At 36.9% G+C, this 16,405-nt stretch overlaps 1 protein-coding gene across 15 annotated transcripts in view; it reads right to left on the reverse strand.

The window, feature by feature from the left end:
* Window positions 1-16,405, reverse strand: part of LOC107218639 (multidrug resistance protein homolog 49) — a 99,144-nt gene that overhangs the window by 9,195 nt on the left and 73,544 nt on the right. For 14 of the 15 annotated variants that reach the window (XR_001525574.2, XM_046738131.1, XM_015656569.2 and 11 more), the window contains 7 exons: window positions 15,094-15,287; window positions 13,517-13,765; window positions 10,787-11,624; window positions 8,027-8,230; window positions 2,128-2,479; window positions 1,805-2,032; window positions 748-1,697 (listed from right to left, as the gene is read on the reverse strand). Coding sequence is in view for 14 of the 15 variants with exons in the window: in XM_046738131.1 (XP_046594087.1) it covers window positions 748-1,697; window positions 1,805-2,032; window positions 2,128-2,479; window positions 8,027-8,230; window positions 10,787-11,624; window positions 13,517-13,765; window positions 15,094-15,287 (3,015 nt within the window). In the remaining variant the exon portion in view is untranslated. Of the gene's footprint in view, window positions 1-747; window positions 1,698-1,804; window positions 2,033-2,127; window positions 2,480-8,026; window positions 8,231-10,786; window positions 11,625-11,687; window positions 11,758-13,516; window positions 13,766-15,093; window positions 15,288-16,405 lie in introns of those variants that run through there. The other variant, XM_046738158.1, reaches the window with a different exon arrangement.

Genomic DNA, 16,405 nt, shown 5'->3' on the forward strand with positions numbered 1-16,405 from the left:
TAAGATATTGAATGCGATTTGTGATGATACGAATATATTACAGAGACATTAATAAATCATTACTCATTGTCAGTGAATCCCCAGCGTGCATAGCATGGAAGTTTCAATGCGTATCAGATCTTGTGTAATCATTCTCACCATGGTCAACTATTTTTTCACAGTGATGAGACTTTCAATATTCTTACTTCACTAGTTGAAAAGAAAGCGTTATCATCACATCTAAATGAACGTTGCCAAAAATTCGATCGCATTGATAGTATGGAATTGTTAGGGACTCATGGCTAGGTAGAAAAATAAACCATCTCGATCTAATGTTTGATGCTCACTAACTGGTACTTGTACTTATCCCCGAGGGGTTGTTTACTGAGATATCGTCGTATTGCAAGACGAGCTTTTTTACCGTCTCTTACTACCTCTCGCCATCTTGTACACCGTTTCTCTCACCGTCTCTTGCAATCTTTATCGTATTTTCAAGCCCCACTCACTGATTTCTCAGTGAACAATTCCTCAATCATCTCTAAGAGTAGTGAACGGACCATCTAGTTTGATAAACTATCCGCCTGTTTTCCGTTTTCTTTTCGTAAATAAGTGCAAAATGAAATCATTCTGCTATAAAATTCTAAATCTCGATTGTAAAAACGTACTTTACATCATAAACAGACCATGCAGCCTGTAATGAAACCACCCCGATAAAGGGCAAGTCTACGAATATGTCGAGAATTGAGGATAATAAACACTTCAACTTACCCAATCAGTGTCCTTCCCTTCGAGATCCGCAGGCGTCGTGATTTCGGGTACGCGATCGAGTAATCTGAATATGCGTCCAGCGGAAATTTTAGCGGTATTGAAGTTAGGGGCGAAGGCAAGTGCTTGTCCCAACATCCAAGAGCCAAAGATCAATGCTTCGGATACCTTGATTACATTCTGATAATCGAGATTTTCTCTGGCCACTAGGTACCCGCCATAATATAAACTAAGTGCATAGCCAAAGTAGGGTGTAGTTTGACCGCAGGAAAATACTAGACCCCTAAGTCGGTTACGTATTCTCGTAGCTTTGGCGACGTGCGCTAATTCTACACAATAGCGATCCAAGAAGGCCTTCTCTTTTCCCAGACTTGCAACGGTGCGGATATTACCGATTGCTTCAACAGCAATTCGTGTTGCTCCTTCCATCTTTTTCTTCTCCTGTAACCCCTGGCCACTCATGATTCTCGCCTCGAAGAAAACTGCGCCCAGTACCAATGGAATAGACACCACAGAAACCAGAGTCATTTTCCAAGTGTAATACATCGACACACCGATACCGAGGACGAGAGTTGAAAGTGCTTGGAGAATTGCACCGATTCGAGTCCCAGTCGCACCTTGCACCGCACCTGCATCTGATGACAATCTGGCGCATAATGCACCAACGCTGTTTTTGTCTTCGTCAAACCATCCCATTTCTTGCTTCAACATCGCTTCGAAGGTTATCTTTCGGATTCTTGTTGTCATGCGAACTCCAGCTAGACCAAACATGTACATTTGCAGAAATGTGCCTATGCCTGTTATGACACCGACGATAATGAAGAGTATGGAAAAATTGATTGTTTCGTCGCGGACTTCTTGTGGATCCTGTAATCCCAAAACGTAGTAGACTTCACCGAAGAGAACCGCAAATGCTGGAAAAGATGCTCCTACTGTAGCAGCGGCGAGACAGCCTGGAAAAATAAACAAAATGTAGTAGATCCGTTTTATTCGAGCATAGAAACAAGCCAAGAATATCAGTTTCAAGGTATTCGGAAAGGAAAGCTAGCTTGCTAATTACCGACTATATTGAACGGCCATTCGGGCTTGTTCAAACCAAAGATTCGCATTACTGGAGCTTCATAGGGTTTCTCATGTTCTTCGAGTTCTTCTTCGGAGCCCTCGGAAGCAGCAGCTAACGAAAGACGATGAGAGTGCATCGAAAGGGTAGAAAATTGCTTCTTGAGCGGTGGTTTGGGCTTTGGTTTGGCTGCGGTAACAGTTTTTGCAGCAGCAGCAGTTGCTTTAGCTATAAATGGATTTTGGAAGGATTTTCTGAATCAAAGATACCAGTCTATGATGGTCGTGTTTGCATACAATAATATCGAGGATTCGATAATGTACCTTTGGCTGCCGCGTTGGAGTCCGCAGAGACCAGAGCATGATAGTGATTTCCAAGTGCAATCAACTCCTCATGAGTTCCCATTTCGGCAACCTTTCCGTCTTTGATAAAAACGATCCTATCGGCATTTGTGATGGTCGACAGCCTGTGTGTCACTATTACTGTTGTTCTACCCTTCGATGCAGCGTCTAAGGCTCTCTGAACTGTGGCCTCACTATGGAGATCCAGTGCTGACGTAGCCTCGTCTAGTAATAAAATAGCTGGTCTACGTACCAAAGCACGAGCAATAGCTATTCTTTGTTTTTGACCACCTGATAGCTGCGAGCCTCTTTCGCCAACTGGACTGTCATAACCCTACGGCAAACAGAAGGAAAACCATTCACTTTACGTATTATCATCAGACAGTAAATCATTTTTACGATCTGATTCATAATTTACGGCAATTTATATCATTTTGACCCTTACTTTCCACACTTCTATAGAATCACCTACTTTCCAGACTGCTTCACATCCGAGTGACAAAAATTGTTATAAAAAATAAACTGTGGAACATTTTCACTTGAATTTTTTATTAGAACACATTGAAAGTTTACTTTAAAGGATCATGTAGTTGCTTTAGTGAAAAATTGAATTTAAGTAGACAAAAAAAAAAAAAAAATACGACAGAAATTTAAAAAAATAAATAGCTATTTTTACGAAAATATGCGATTTTTTTTTTCATTTCATTCAATTAAGGGAAAAACGAACTTGGGTGGTCTACATCCCATGGTGGCAAGTAAGGGTCAACCACTGTTCACATATTCCGGACTATGCAAATTGACAATGATTTTAGAAGATCTTGACTGATTAAGACATCTTGTAGAAAACTGAAGAAATTCTCCTCAACTATGATAATTCACTGACGTATAATAATTTTATTTGCGAAAAAAGAAATGGCCGCAATTTTATGAATCAACCATAATTTCTCAATTCAGAAAGTAGTTGGTTCCTAACTTCAAAATTATTTAACTCATGCCTTGCCCTTGTAATAATTTTCGATTGTGATAAAATTGGCATTCACATTTTAATGAATTCACTATAGTCTTAAATTCAATAGTAATCGAACCTCACGCTCCGAAACCTTCACAATTGTGAGGTTATTCGCCAGCTTCCATAAAATAGTAAGATTGCAAAAATTTTACGACGGTCTGAGGTACGTTCGGATGATTTCAAAAAATTTCGTCAGCCTTCCAAGAGATTCAAACAAATGTCAAAAATTTTCCAAATATCCAATGACACTACGCAATTCCACGAATATTATGACATTAAAATATTTACAAAATTTTAACATGTTATTCCTTAGGATTTTGGAAGACCTTAGAAGTTTCTAACGTACTTCTAACGATTTCATCAGAACTTAAAGGATATCGAAGCTTTCAAGGGTTTGTCCTAATTTCAAAAGATTCGATTAAATACTAGGCATTAGATTTCAGTGATGTTTTTGTTCATGAAACCGCTTTTATATCTTCGTGTCGCTCATTTTCGTGTATAAAATAGACCTCATACGTACGCAGAAAATTTGAAATCATACGATAGAAATGATTTTTTAAAATTTTCATTAACGCGTGTATTACGTGTACAGATCTCGTTAACGTTTCAGATATGAGCACTATTTTACCAACGTAACATTGGCCATCGGTACTTGTGATTGCCTCAATATCCGTGAGTGAATTTCCACCAGCTGTAGCCAAAGGCCAAGCATGACCCAAATCATACACTAAAGTTGGCTCGCTTGCAGTCTGCAGTCTGGTGCTTTCGGGTGTTCATTCATTAATCGCAGCTTCTTTTCTCGCTTACGTATGAATGACGTCAATAGCATCCTAAACGACTAACGTACATAATATGCATTATGACGCCACAACTCAAACTAAAGACTATGAAATAAGTGCTATTAATATGCTTATTGGTAATTTGATTGAATCACTTCGTATGTAATGGTAAACATTGATCGAGTATGTGAACAAATTCGCAACAATTATCTGGACGTATCTGTTTCCAAAATACAAATGCACCGATGTCATGCCTCTCCGCTGTGTGAGAAATGTCAACGTAATAACTTCCGAATCGTCAAATTCCGTATCGTTTAGAGCTTAGGTCATGTGACAGCCGACGAATGACACGGTCAAATTTAATATTCAAGTGAAACAAATCCTTGGCATTCTCAGACGATTGGCCAATGATCGTTTCGCAAAGTAACTGTATAAATAACTCTCATTTATTTGCTGAGAGTGCGTAAAGGGGATTCACAACTGCTAAAATGCGCATCGTGAATTCACAGCTTATAACTTTCATACCTGTGATCAAATATTGCCATTTCGAAAATAACGATACTATCGTTATTCTTGGGCCTGATATCAGATTTGTCATCGCGGAACAAAGTCACGACGAAAAAAGATTGTTTAGAACTTGGAAAAATGTTTCACTACTTTCTTGTTTTCTGGAACTTGCTGACATTTATTCATGCGTGAAACATTTCAAACTCGACTTACTTGTATTTAGAAAATGGTAAGAGTGTAAGATTTTTAATAGTTATCGAGTATATCTTGATTTCCAGAGGCTATATAGACTGATGGAATTAAATTTTAGAGACAAATCACGGCTAATCTGTCGAAGATGTGGCATGAATTTATATGATGAAATATGATGATTTTTATTCAATTTACACAGAATATCTTACACGACTTCTCGTTGGTCATGAACTTTCTTTTAGGTTTATTTAAAGTGCTTATGCAAAGTATTTGAAGTCACCAATCGTCTTAGCTGAAGTAGATAATAGAGACGGAAAAATTACGTATCAAACAAACCAAAATACAAATGTGCCCTACCTGGCAGACCCATGAAAATTTTATATTTATAAATATTACTTCTATAATTTTACTGTGATACTCTCAATTTATTCTTAAGATATCCACTTTTCTACACGCAAAACAATTAAATGGTTACCATTTCGCCAACGGTATTTCGCACAAGAATCCGAAGCAATTGTGAAAAAATCTGCAGTAAATGTGATAAATTCTCGTTACTGTCTTATGAGTTTTACATTTTAGTCCGATTGCTGTGGATCCTACGGGAAAACATTTTTTGCACAATAGTTATCGCATTAGATGTACAGAAAGCTGGATAGATTCCAACCCTTTTGATATCTCTAGAAATTTTTCCACCCCCGGTTTTGCATGTGCACCGTTTGCGCCTCAGTCCGACCACCAAACAAAAAAGAGTCTGTCGAAAAATTTCTAGGGATATCGAAAGGGTCGGAATCTATCCAACTTTCTGTACACTCTACAACTTATTTTTCTTTTTCTTGTTATAATTGGAAATTCTCAGGACATAGGAAAGTAGCTCAATGGTAAATACTTTTTAGAAATGATATGAAGAATTCGCATAGAGAATTATCATGAAAAATATGTTCTTTTGTTCTCTGTGCTTGTAATTCCGTAGGAGTTAACGAAGTTTAATAAGATTGAGGAGTATATCAGTCTTCTGTGGGATTTAGCGCTCGTTATGGGGTTTCGAGAATTTGAATGGGAATCGCCGGCGGCCATAGTAGTCTATAAATTGTTTTATGTTTTTCATGGAGTCTGTCTTCAATAACTTGTAGACAGCATCAGCAGTGTCCGTATATTGGAAAACATAAAAAAAATATCGCCATGTACTTTTTAGTTCGACAGAGAAACGTGCAACAAGTTTTCGAAGAAGTAACGAACCGAACTGTGCTATTAGTGATGGAATGGAGGTTTTTTTATCATCCAGGTGATTAAACTCTTCTCGGTTAACCCTTTCGTGCATACAATTAACCTTACATGGGATTCACTTGAAATTTTACATGCTTAGGTTTTTGGGGTCGCTGGTTAGGAATCTGAACTGGAAAATCGAAAATTCAAAATGGTGAATCTAATATGGCGGGAAAACAAAATCAACAAGAAGACAAAATTTTTTGGTGACTATTAAGTTTGAGTGACAATTGGCATTCAGATTTTTTTGTTAGATTAGCAGAAAATGCTTTAGTTTGTAAAAAAGTAAGAATTTCGATCATTTTGTTACATGTCCTATTTTTGCAATGAATAAATAAATCAATTTTATATTCCTTTTAAGACTCGGAAATATGTTGGGGACCATGTAGAATCAAAAAAATTCTGCAGTTGTTATCGAAAAAGCAGTTTAATAAATAAAAAGCTGCAAAAAAAAGGTGGGACGTCGAGCGTCCCAACGTGAATTAAAGGCTTAAGGCATCCTGAGAAAAAATATTGCTAATTGATGTTGCGCCACACCTTTCAATTTGAGTTAAACTAATTTTGCAATATTGTTGGCACGTTAATCGGGCATGAGCCATTTTGGCACTACGTAGACATCGAGAATGCTGCGCGGTATCACTTCTAGGCCTTTCTATAAACGATGAAATCGACGGCGGACTCATCCTCAGATATCCGCTTGATGCCAGAACTACGAGGGAATAAAATAATGTACGATCTTGATATTTTTCATAAATTTTAAAATGATCTACGCGAACTACACGTATCAACACGCCATCATTCGGTAATAGGTATCTTTATCAATGCTTGTATAAATCCAGATACTGTGGATTGACAAATATCCCGACAATTATTCAAGAAACGATAAATACAACGTCATTTCCTTGACTTACAATCAGTCCTGTCGAATGGAGCGGGTTTGAAGTTAGGAATTTGAAAGCGCCTAATTCCGTATCATTTGGTGGTGAAAGTTAAAGTAAAGAAATCAAGCTTTCACGAAACAACAAAGTTTTGAACGGCTGGGAAACCGGTGGCTCAAAGTTCCGAAAAGTATAATTCCGATAGAGCAAAATATAGAAAAATTAAGTTTCGATAGAGTAAAATTCCAAAATTTGAAATATCCTCGCGCAGCATAGTTTACTCAACGAGTGGGTGTAAAAAGAGGAAAACCCGAAAGTCAGAATGACCAAGATTGAACACAAAGATCAAAGTGGCAAAATTCCACCGAACCAAAAATTTAAAAAAACTAAAAATCGTCGATCATTCGGAATTTCGAACGTTCGGATTTAAAAATTTTCTCATTTTCGCACTTTCGTAACTTTGACTTTTCCGAGTTACGCCCTTTCGGCCTTTTGTTCTTTCGATATTTTGCCCTTTCTAAACTTTGAGCGTCAGGTTTCGGACCATTCGAAACGTTGATATTTCGTCAAAATTTGATTTCTTTACTTTCAGTTGCGCTACCGAAAAATTCGGAATGCGGCGCTTTCAGAATCTTTTGAATTCGGGATTTCAACCCCGCCCCACTTGAAAGTCCAACTAATCTATTCAAATAATCTTTGTGAATAATATTTACACCATGGTCAACAGGTTTGATTACCGATGCTCTTTGTGTGAAGAGAACTCCGACGGCGATAAGCCCTGCTTTTTAAACTTAAACCCCTATCGTGATCGGCATGAGTACCATAAATTTACCCATATGGATGAGTTGAGTGAGAAATGGGTATATATTTATTATTTACCACCAAAAATTGGCTGCATTTTTGAGAAAATCACGCGTAACGTTATAGGGGGAAATATGATTTGAATCTATCATGGATCGTATGACTTTATGTTTCAGTTCATTGAAAAGCATGGAACCATTATACTACAATGTATGGTATACCTTGACACATTGCATACTGTAAACTATAGTTAATTGCAGTTTAATAAGTGTTATAGATCTCGCTGGAACCGAGAAATGAGCCTTCTAGGAAAAATTCCAGTATGAAAAGTACAATAATTATTTGTGTTAGAAAATGCAATTTGATAGCAGAAAGTCTTCGACATATTGATTATAATATCGTACAGCAGAAGTATCGGTGATTTATAGGAAAATGACTAAGCTTTCACTGACCTCTGGAAGTTTGCTGATAAAATCGTGTGCGTTCGCTTCTTTTGCTGCCTTTATCATTTCCTCTTCCGTTACGTTTTCGTTTCCATAGCGTATGTTCTCGCGAATAGTAGTGTCAAATAACACCGGCTCTTGACCTACAACACCAATATGTGAGCGGAGCCACTGTACGTTCAACTTTGAGATGTCAACCCCGTCGAGATGCACCTGCGTTGGTAAAAAAGTTGAAGCTTTTATTCAGTACTATTCATGCGAACGAGGATTATTCCACCAATTTTTACTGGAATATCTTCACATTTATTTTAATAGAATATGACGGGATCGTATGGTTGTCCGCATGAGTTCAATTCGCTTGTGAAAACTCCATCTCAGAATTTCGCTGAACAACATCGTTCGACCAAAGTGATCTGCGAGTACATACGACGCTTTCGATCGAAATTCTGAGATGGGGTTTTTTTTGCTCTCAGCCGATGAATTGATTATTCGATTCAAAGATGGCAGCTTATCCTAACGACCACAGTAACTTTGATCATTCGTGCAATTTTTTTCTTTTTTTACAAAGAATACTCGTAATAAATAGCTGCTACCAAGTTATCAGCTTCTTTTTTTTTGCTGGGAACTGCGCTGTGCAGTATGAAGATAAGATTATTCATATGAAAATTTGTCTCAATGAGATTAACGACAAACTGTAATCAATTATTGCTAAAAAAAATGAAGTTATGATTTTCATCAATATAATGCAAAAGATAACGATAAAATCCAAAGATTCTTGATACATTAGAAACAACGAACCGTTGACGCGAAAAAATATTGTTGTTGCTTCGAACGTTTTTTTCCAACATAAGAAAAGCATGGATGATGAGATCAACTAAATAATGTACGTTCTTCAAAACAACTAGAGATTCGGTTAAATCAAGTGAAATTTACTTGAAACAATAAAATATTTTTTCGTCATCATTAGCACAAAATTTTTGTTTGGCTGACAATAAAACAATCCTTTCTTGCAGTGTAGATCAATCGCAAACGATCTTTTTTATAAAAATGATTTTATTCAATTATTTATTTTCGTAAAGTTACACCAGAGTCTGGACTCCCAATGACATTAAGTCCTGAGAAAAATTTACCTCATATTTATACCGTAAAATTACTACGACTGAAGCCTATCAGAAAATAGAAAAATAGTAATAGGAATAGGAAATAAGCATTGTTCTTCAACTGGTATCAATTATTAGAACAGTATTAAAGAAAACACCGATCTCGATTAGATAATTCTTATTTCCACTCATGTTTTTTTTTTTTTTTTGCATTTTGCGATGGCTTAGTAATTAACTCGAGGTTTCAATCGATCGATTGAACGAAGATACGATTTGTAGAACGAGCCGATCAATCGATTAATCGAGAAGACGATCAATCGGAAAATTGATTCGACAAAATTTTGAACAACCGATCAACTAACGAAACAATTATTGAAAGTTAACAATTTATCGACTAATCAGATAGCTCTGCTATTGTCGTAATCAGTTACATATTTTCATTAGAATATTTTCGTCAGCTGATGAAACATTGAGAAAAATCTCGAAAACCTACGGCACATGCGTTGTTTTTGAAATTATTTATTTAGGTGCATACGATGTTTACAATAATTTGAAAATGAGTTACATCGGAGAATTGTTGTGTACTTGATGAAATGCCAACAAATATCGGATGTACGAGTATGAAGCGGTTTTCCATAAAGTAGCAGTCCTGTGATTTTAGTAAACTTCCTCTAATATAGTTCTATTATTCCGTGTTGGCAATTCCTTTATACAACGTGAGCATGTCTTACACGTTTTTCATGCGTGTTTTCCGTATACAAAGTACCCGTTTCTACGATGGTCAAGTGAGTCTGCGAATGCGCATGCGCGAAGTACCGAAAAGACCGCTTTTAAGTCCTAGAAGTTAAAAGTGATCCCTTCTGCACTGCGCGCATGCGCTGTAGCGAACAAATCTGACATTACGCGATCCTAACCTCAATTTCGTGCCTCGTCAAAAAATGCGTAACACACTCTTGTTATGTAACGAATCATGCGCAGAAAAGAGGCAACGGTCTTTTTGCCTTGTGTACTTGCAACATTCGTCTTCGGCTCACATGACGACCGAGTGGTTAATCACTCATGGATTTAATGTACACCTGATTTCAAGATTATAAAGGTTTGACAAGATTTCAGGGAATTCAAGTGATTTCGAAAGATTACAAAAAATTTCAGAAGTTTTAAAAATATTTTAAGAGATTCAGATGATTTTAAAATATTACAAGAAACTTCAGATGATCTGAAATGTTTCGAAGATTTTATATGATTTCAAAGGATTGCAAAAGATTTTGAATGATTTCAGACGATTTCAGAAGATTTCTAAGGATCTTCAAGGATTGCAAGTTATTTCAAGAGATTTCCAATGAGTCTAGGATATTTCAGAAGATTTAAAAAATTACAAAAGATTTTGAGCATTTGAGAGGATTTCGTAATATTTCAAGAGACTCCAACAGAATTCGAATGATCTCAAGAGTGATTTCAAGAGAATTGTAAGGATTTCAGAAAATTTCAAACATTTCAAGAGACTTCACAAGATTCAGGGAAAAGTGTATACCAGATTTCAGGAATGATTAACACCTCGCCTACAACTCGTACTGCAAACTTACGCTCGGCCCGAAAAGACCTAACTTGCCTCCTTGCTACACAACATACTATTCTGAGAAAATAACAAGCGAAATCAAATAGTACGCACCTCACCCTGGTGAGGATCATACAGCCTTTGAATCAGCTGAAGGCACGTTGACTTGCCGCATCCAGAACCTCCAACTAACGCGACTGTTTCACCGTGATTAATTTTCAAATTTAAGCCCTGGAGTACTTTCACATCTTTCCTCGCAGGATACTTGAAGTGCACGTCCTTGAATTCTATATCGCCATTGACACCCTTGAGCTTCTGACCGTTGGGACTTAAGCTATCGATAATCGGCACACGGTCTAAAACTGTAAATACGGCAGCAGCCGATCCTCTGGCCACAGCGAATGCTTCGAGATGAGGTGAAGTTAGTCCCATATTTTGTGCACCGGCTAACACGCCGAAAAATACGATGACGAGTACGGCTGGTGTGTAGTCCTTTTTTTCATTCGGTCGATCTTCCAAAATCAATTGAACGCCATACCAGAAAGCTAAAGCATAGCTCAAGTAGATGATGAACCACATGACACCTCCACCTACTCCGGACCACATTCCACGTCGCGTACCCGTTCTGTCAGCTGGAACCAACTTCTCCGCGTAGCGACTTACTTCCTTTTTTTCACCACCGAAGGCCACGACCGTTCTTATCGCCCCAAGCACCTCTTCAGCTACGTTACCCGCCTGCCCATAAGCAGCCAACTCCTGAGCCGTCAGCGAACTCTGAACCTTAGCTACGATCGCCGTTGCTATAACAATTATCGGTGCACAACTAAGGACCACCAGTGTCAGCTTCCAACCGTAAATGAAAGAGATGATTATTGAGGAGATGAAGGAGACCATCAAGTATGTAAAGATACCAAGTTTCTCGCCAATCCCGTCTTTCATCTTGTCAAGATCTCTGGAAAGAGATATAAAGGCTTGATTATTTATTAGGGTATCCATGATTTTTTGCTGGCCTTACAATTAATGAGAATGACAAGCCCACACAGATCAAGCTTCTCATTTTTCAGGTGTGAATTCGGTGTTTTCACCGTTACTGAAAAGAAAAATCAACACTCTTGTTCTTTTCAACAGCTGGCTTAAGTTTAAACTGAATTATTGACAATGATAGAGTGGTTATGAAGTAGGATATCCATTTTGAAACTCATGAACTTTTAATCTTTGTGATGTATTGCCGAAAATTGAATTTTCTTCTTCTTCTTATTATCATTATTATTATCATTATTATTATTATTATTTTTTACACATAAACAAAGTAATCCACATCATAAATTTTTATTATATCACCCATTCTCCAGACAAAGGACTCAGAACCGTACGAAAATCATGTTTCAGTCGCATTAACTGATTTCATGACATTTTGTAATTTCTTCAGGAGACATGGGAAAAAGTCAATCATAATGAATGTAACGTACAATTTCTGTAATTTCTATCCTTTTCTTTATTCTGAGTAGCCTCTTACATTCTGATTTTTGTGTCTGACTTAGAACTTTTCACTGGTACGTGTTTAAAGCTCATAAAACATTATGTAATGATATCTCATGTTATTTCTTTATTTTTTTTTTTTTGATTCTATTTTACTTGAATACTTTGAAAACCACTCAGCTATTGAAATTCCAAAATTCACTCAATTGTACGCTGCGAACACCTGCGTCGTTTGGCAATAAAATCACCATATTAAAAAACCAATCACATCCAAAATCTAATCGGTTTTAAGTTAAGAAAAAGCCCGTCGATTGAGACGAAAATCACTCAAATCTGTTTCATTCGTTCTCAAAATATCGTCGGGTAGAAATTATTTAAATCACACACACACACGGACATATCCATGCATCGGAAAATTCTAACAAAAACTTGACTTTTTATTCTCAGGATGATTACAATCACTTTCCTTACCCAGCGGGGGGTGAGAAAGTTATCGGATCCAAAAATCATGAATATCTATTGATAATCAAGACTCTACATTTTTATTTTTTTTTGTTAATATAATCACGAAAAAGTTGCAGGTATTGAGTTTTTATCAAAATATTATAACTCCTAACCTACAACAATTTTTTTCATTCATTTTGATTACAGAGAGATGGAATATTAAAATTTTATGTGAACGATTAGATATCGATTCTTATTTGAAACGATTTAAAATGGTACAAAGCGTAGTAGATTCGTATTACATTTCACTCCACAATTACCCCACTTTATTCAGAAGAACATTCTCTATACAAACCCACTAAAATACGTTCCTATCACATTGGTATCGTTAAATATTTCATTTTCCAACAATGCACCGATAATTATTTTAATCAAAAAAAGACAATACTGAATTGACTATATTGAGTAGGAAGTTCCCTGAAAAAAAATCCGAGTGACAAAAACTACGTGGTGTTAATCGTGGTAATATTTGAGATGAATGAGTGAAATTTTCCAGTAGATTAGTAATAATTGACTACGCTTGGCGCGAGGTGTTTTTACCTAATGTTAGTGTGGTTGGTAAACATGATCAAATATCGTTATTAAAATTTTAGACAACTTAACTATCGATTTCAATATCTTACTAGAATCTTCCAGTAGCTAACTAGAAGTCAATGACGTTGTAGGTCTCAAAGTATTGTGCATTCTACACGTAGCCACTTCAACTTAAACGTAACACAAGCTCTGTTGCCTTGAACTGATATTACAGATCTACACTCATAGTGCACAAAATTATCGATAGCAGAGAAGTGTATTTGATTCTGAATTCTCGTCACAAACGAGAAGTGTAATATTATGTGATAATCTAGATTGTCAACTTACTCTGTTATCCTGCTGGCAAAGTTCGTTGAAGTGTTAGTGTCGTACCATGCCATGTCTTGCCTGAGCACCGCTTGTAAGAACATCCTGCGTACTCTAGCAATCTGTCTGAACGCAGCTACGTTAAGAAGGTCTACGGTGAATATGGCAAAAAAGAACTGTAAGGCTGATAGTGCGGCACAGGAGACACCGAATGCCTTGGAATCATCGTATAAAGCGTCCATACGTTCATCGCGAGTAGCATTAGGACCTCTGAAATATTCAAAGAAATCGAGTCATGGATTTGTTATTTGAGACGATGAAAACTGACATTGTCAATGTAGCAAGTATACAAGGCTTATTCTTCGGCAACTCAAAAAGTGTCAACATTTCGTTTCTCAGGAAAACATATTTGCCAATGATGAAACATGTAGCGTGTAATTTACAAGCCAGTCAAGGGTGGTAATAAGTTGACGAGAATATGCCCAAGTTGTTATTGGGAAGACAGCATCGTGGCAAGATGTACCCGTGAAATATTCATTGAGTTTTATTCTGTTTTATCAAGTTAGAATAAACCTATTTATTCACTCCGTGCATTCTGAATTCTTTGATTTGATTGTTCTTTTCTTAGGTGAGAAATTTGTCTCGTAAATAGAATATTATTCGACGAATGCTACGTAAAAAAGAGTCTTAGACATGCTAGTCAGATTTTCGGTTACTTTATATAATAACCGAACGTAACCGGAAACTGAGGCCACTCAATCGAGTTAAGTATTAAATGACAATTACTAGGTGCAAGAAATATTACATGCCAAAAACACTAATTATGAGTTTAAGAGAGATTCCTCAGTATTATCGACACTAAGATCGTATTAATATTATCCATTGATATTGAGAATACTCAGTTAAAGAAAGCTAATAGTAAGTATTTCATTGTAGATCAGTGCAATAATTATTCCCTCGATACGATACTAGCTAGACAATCGATTGTTTTGTGTGCCTTGTTAATTCACAGTCCAAAGTACGGTAGTAATCGTACCTTATTATCGTCTCATTGGTCATTAAATTACTTCACTTATTTTCATCAACGCGTAGATAGAATGAAGAAGAAAATCTTAGAAAAAAAGTGAGGTGAACGCTGGAAAACAAAACTGAGCGCGACTTCCTTTATTATTTCATAACAAGTACTGAAACAAGCAAAGTTCTGCGTACAGATCCCGATACCGACATCTTACCGACATTTTTCGACGCTTCAAAGCTCAGATGCAAACTCTTTTTTCCGATGATCGGTAAAGTTGACCAGATCGGTGATTACCCCCACCCGAAGAAAGGGGTTTGTGTCTGAGTTGTGAAGCGGCTAAAAATGTCGGTAAGATGTCGGTATCGGGATCTGCACGGAGAACTTTTCTTGTTATAATGCTATACTGCGAACGTATAAATTACTTATGGCTCTATACTCGTATGATAACCGACGATATTCGCCGTGCATCATGTGACAAGGTGGAGTATTTTCGTCTATCAATACATTATGATACGGTATTGATACTATGACATGCGAATCGAGCTGAAAAAAATATTTGTTGCCATCGAAGTAAACTCACAAAACTTTTCCACCGCCGAACCACTCCAGGATCAAGGTTGGTGTGCTGGTTTGATTTTCCATATTACGATCGACAAGTAGGGTCGTGAACTCGCCGTATTGTATGGTGGAGACGGGAATACAGAGTCCCGTTAGGGTGCCCATAAAGAGTCCACCGAACACTAGCATTAGCTCACTGCATGTCGCGAATCGGAACTGTAACCAGAAGAATAAAAGAATGTAGTAAATAGCACCGGAATATGGAGCTTGGGATGCGTAACTCGTTAAGTGGTACCCTGGTCGATTTCGAGGTTGGCATCCATGTATTTCAAACGCAAAAAGGGTTTAACAGCCCCATTCTATACACAATTCTGAACAAAAACATTCCGACACGTTTTCATTTGACGCAGAAATAAAGAAATTATGTGAATTTGCAAATTTACTACTACGGTTTCGTAGAATTCGTACCATTGCTTTATTTCTACGTCAAATGAAAATTCCTTGCAGAGTTTTTGTTCAGAACTGTGTGTAGAATGGGCCTGGTTGAGCCCTTTTCCGCGTTTGAGAGACTTCGACTTCAATATTTGCAAATATATACGTAAACGTCAAAATCGACCAGGTCACCCCCTTAAAAGGGAAAGTTTACCAAGGTTACACAAATTTCAGCTACATGATTTGTTCGTGTTGAGGGCATAATACATTCATCGGTGCAATAGTTTTTATTTGAAAATCAATAATCGTAAAATAAGAATAGTCCGAACATTTTTTAATCCGTTTCAATTTTTTTTCAATGGAAAAATTCAGTTATACCCACACTTATCAAGGTTGGTTTGTAAATACTAATTTCCTATTTGGCAATAAACTATCGACTTGAAAAATTAATCAACTTACATTGTAGAAGTATGATTATTTCGAAAAACTTTGTTTGCTACCTGAAAATAATGCCGATGTTCTCTTATCACGAATGATTAGTTATGTAATCGGGTTCTATAAAATCAGCTGATTAACAGTGTTTCGGCTCTTGATGGTGAAAAACGATTATTTCAAGGAGAACAAAGTACTTGAAATATTAAAACTTACTTCTTTGATTCAAAAATGTTCTGCGACGTGTAAATAAATTTTTTACGAATATGTACGTATCACGGCGCAAGTAGTTTAGTTCGATGTAAGGCAGTCACAACTAACCCTACGACCGTGACGATCTAGATGTGAGTAGGTCACCTCAATAGCATTCAGAGGTGACTTTAAAAATCTGTGTGACAAATTTTTACGGAAGATGTCAATTTGCTCTTTAAATGATAATTTAAGAAGGGATTCGTCCTGATACAAATTTG

The sequence above is a fragment of the Neodiprion lecontei genome, chromosome 1, assembly GCF_021901455.1.
Source record: "Neodiprion lecontei isolate iyNeoLeco1 chromosome 1, iyNeoLeco1.1, whole genome shotgun sequence".
Lineage (NCBI taxonomy): Eukaryota > Metazoa > Arthropoda > Insecta > Hymenoptera > Diprionidae > Neodiprion > Neodiprion lecontei.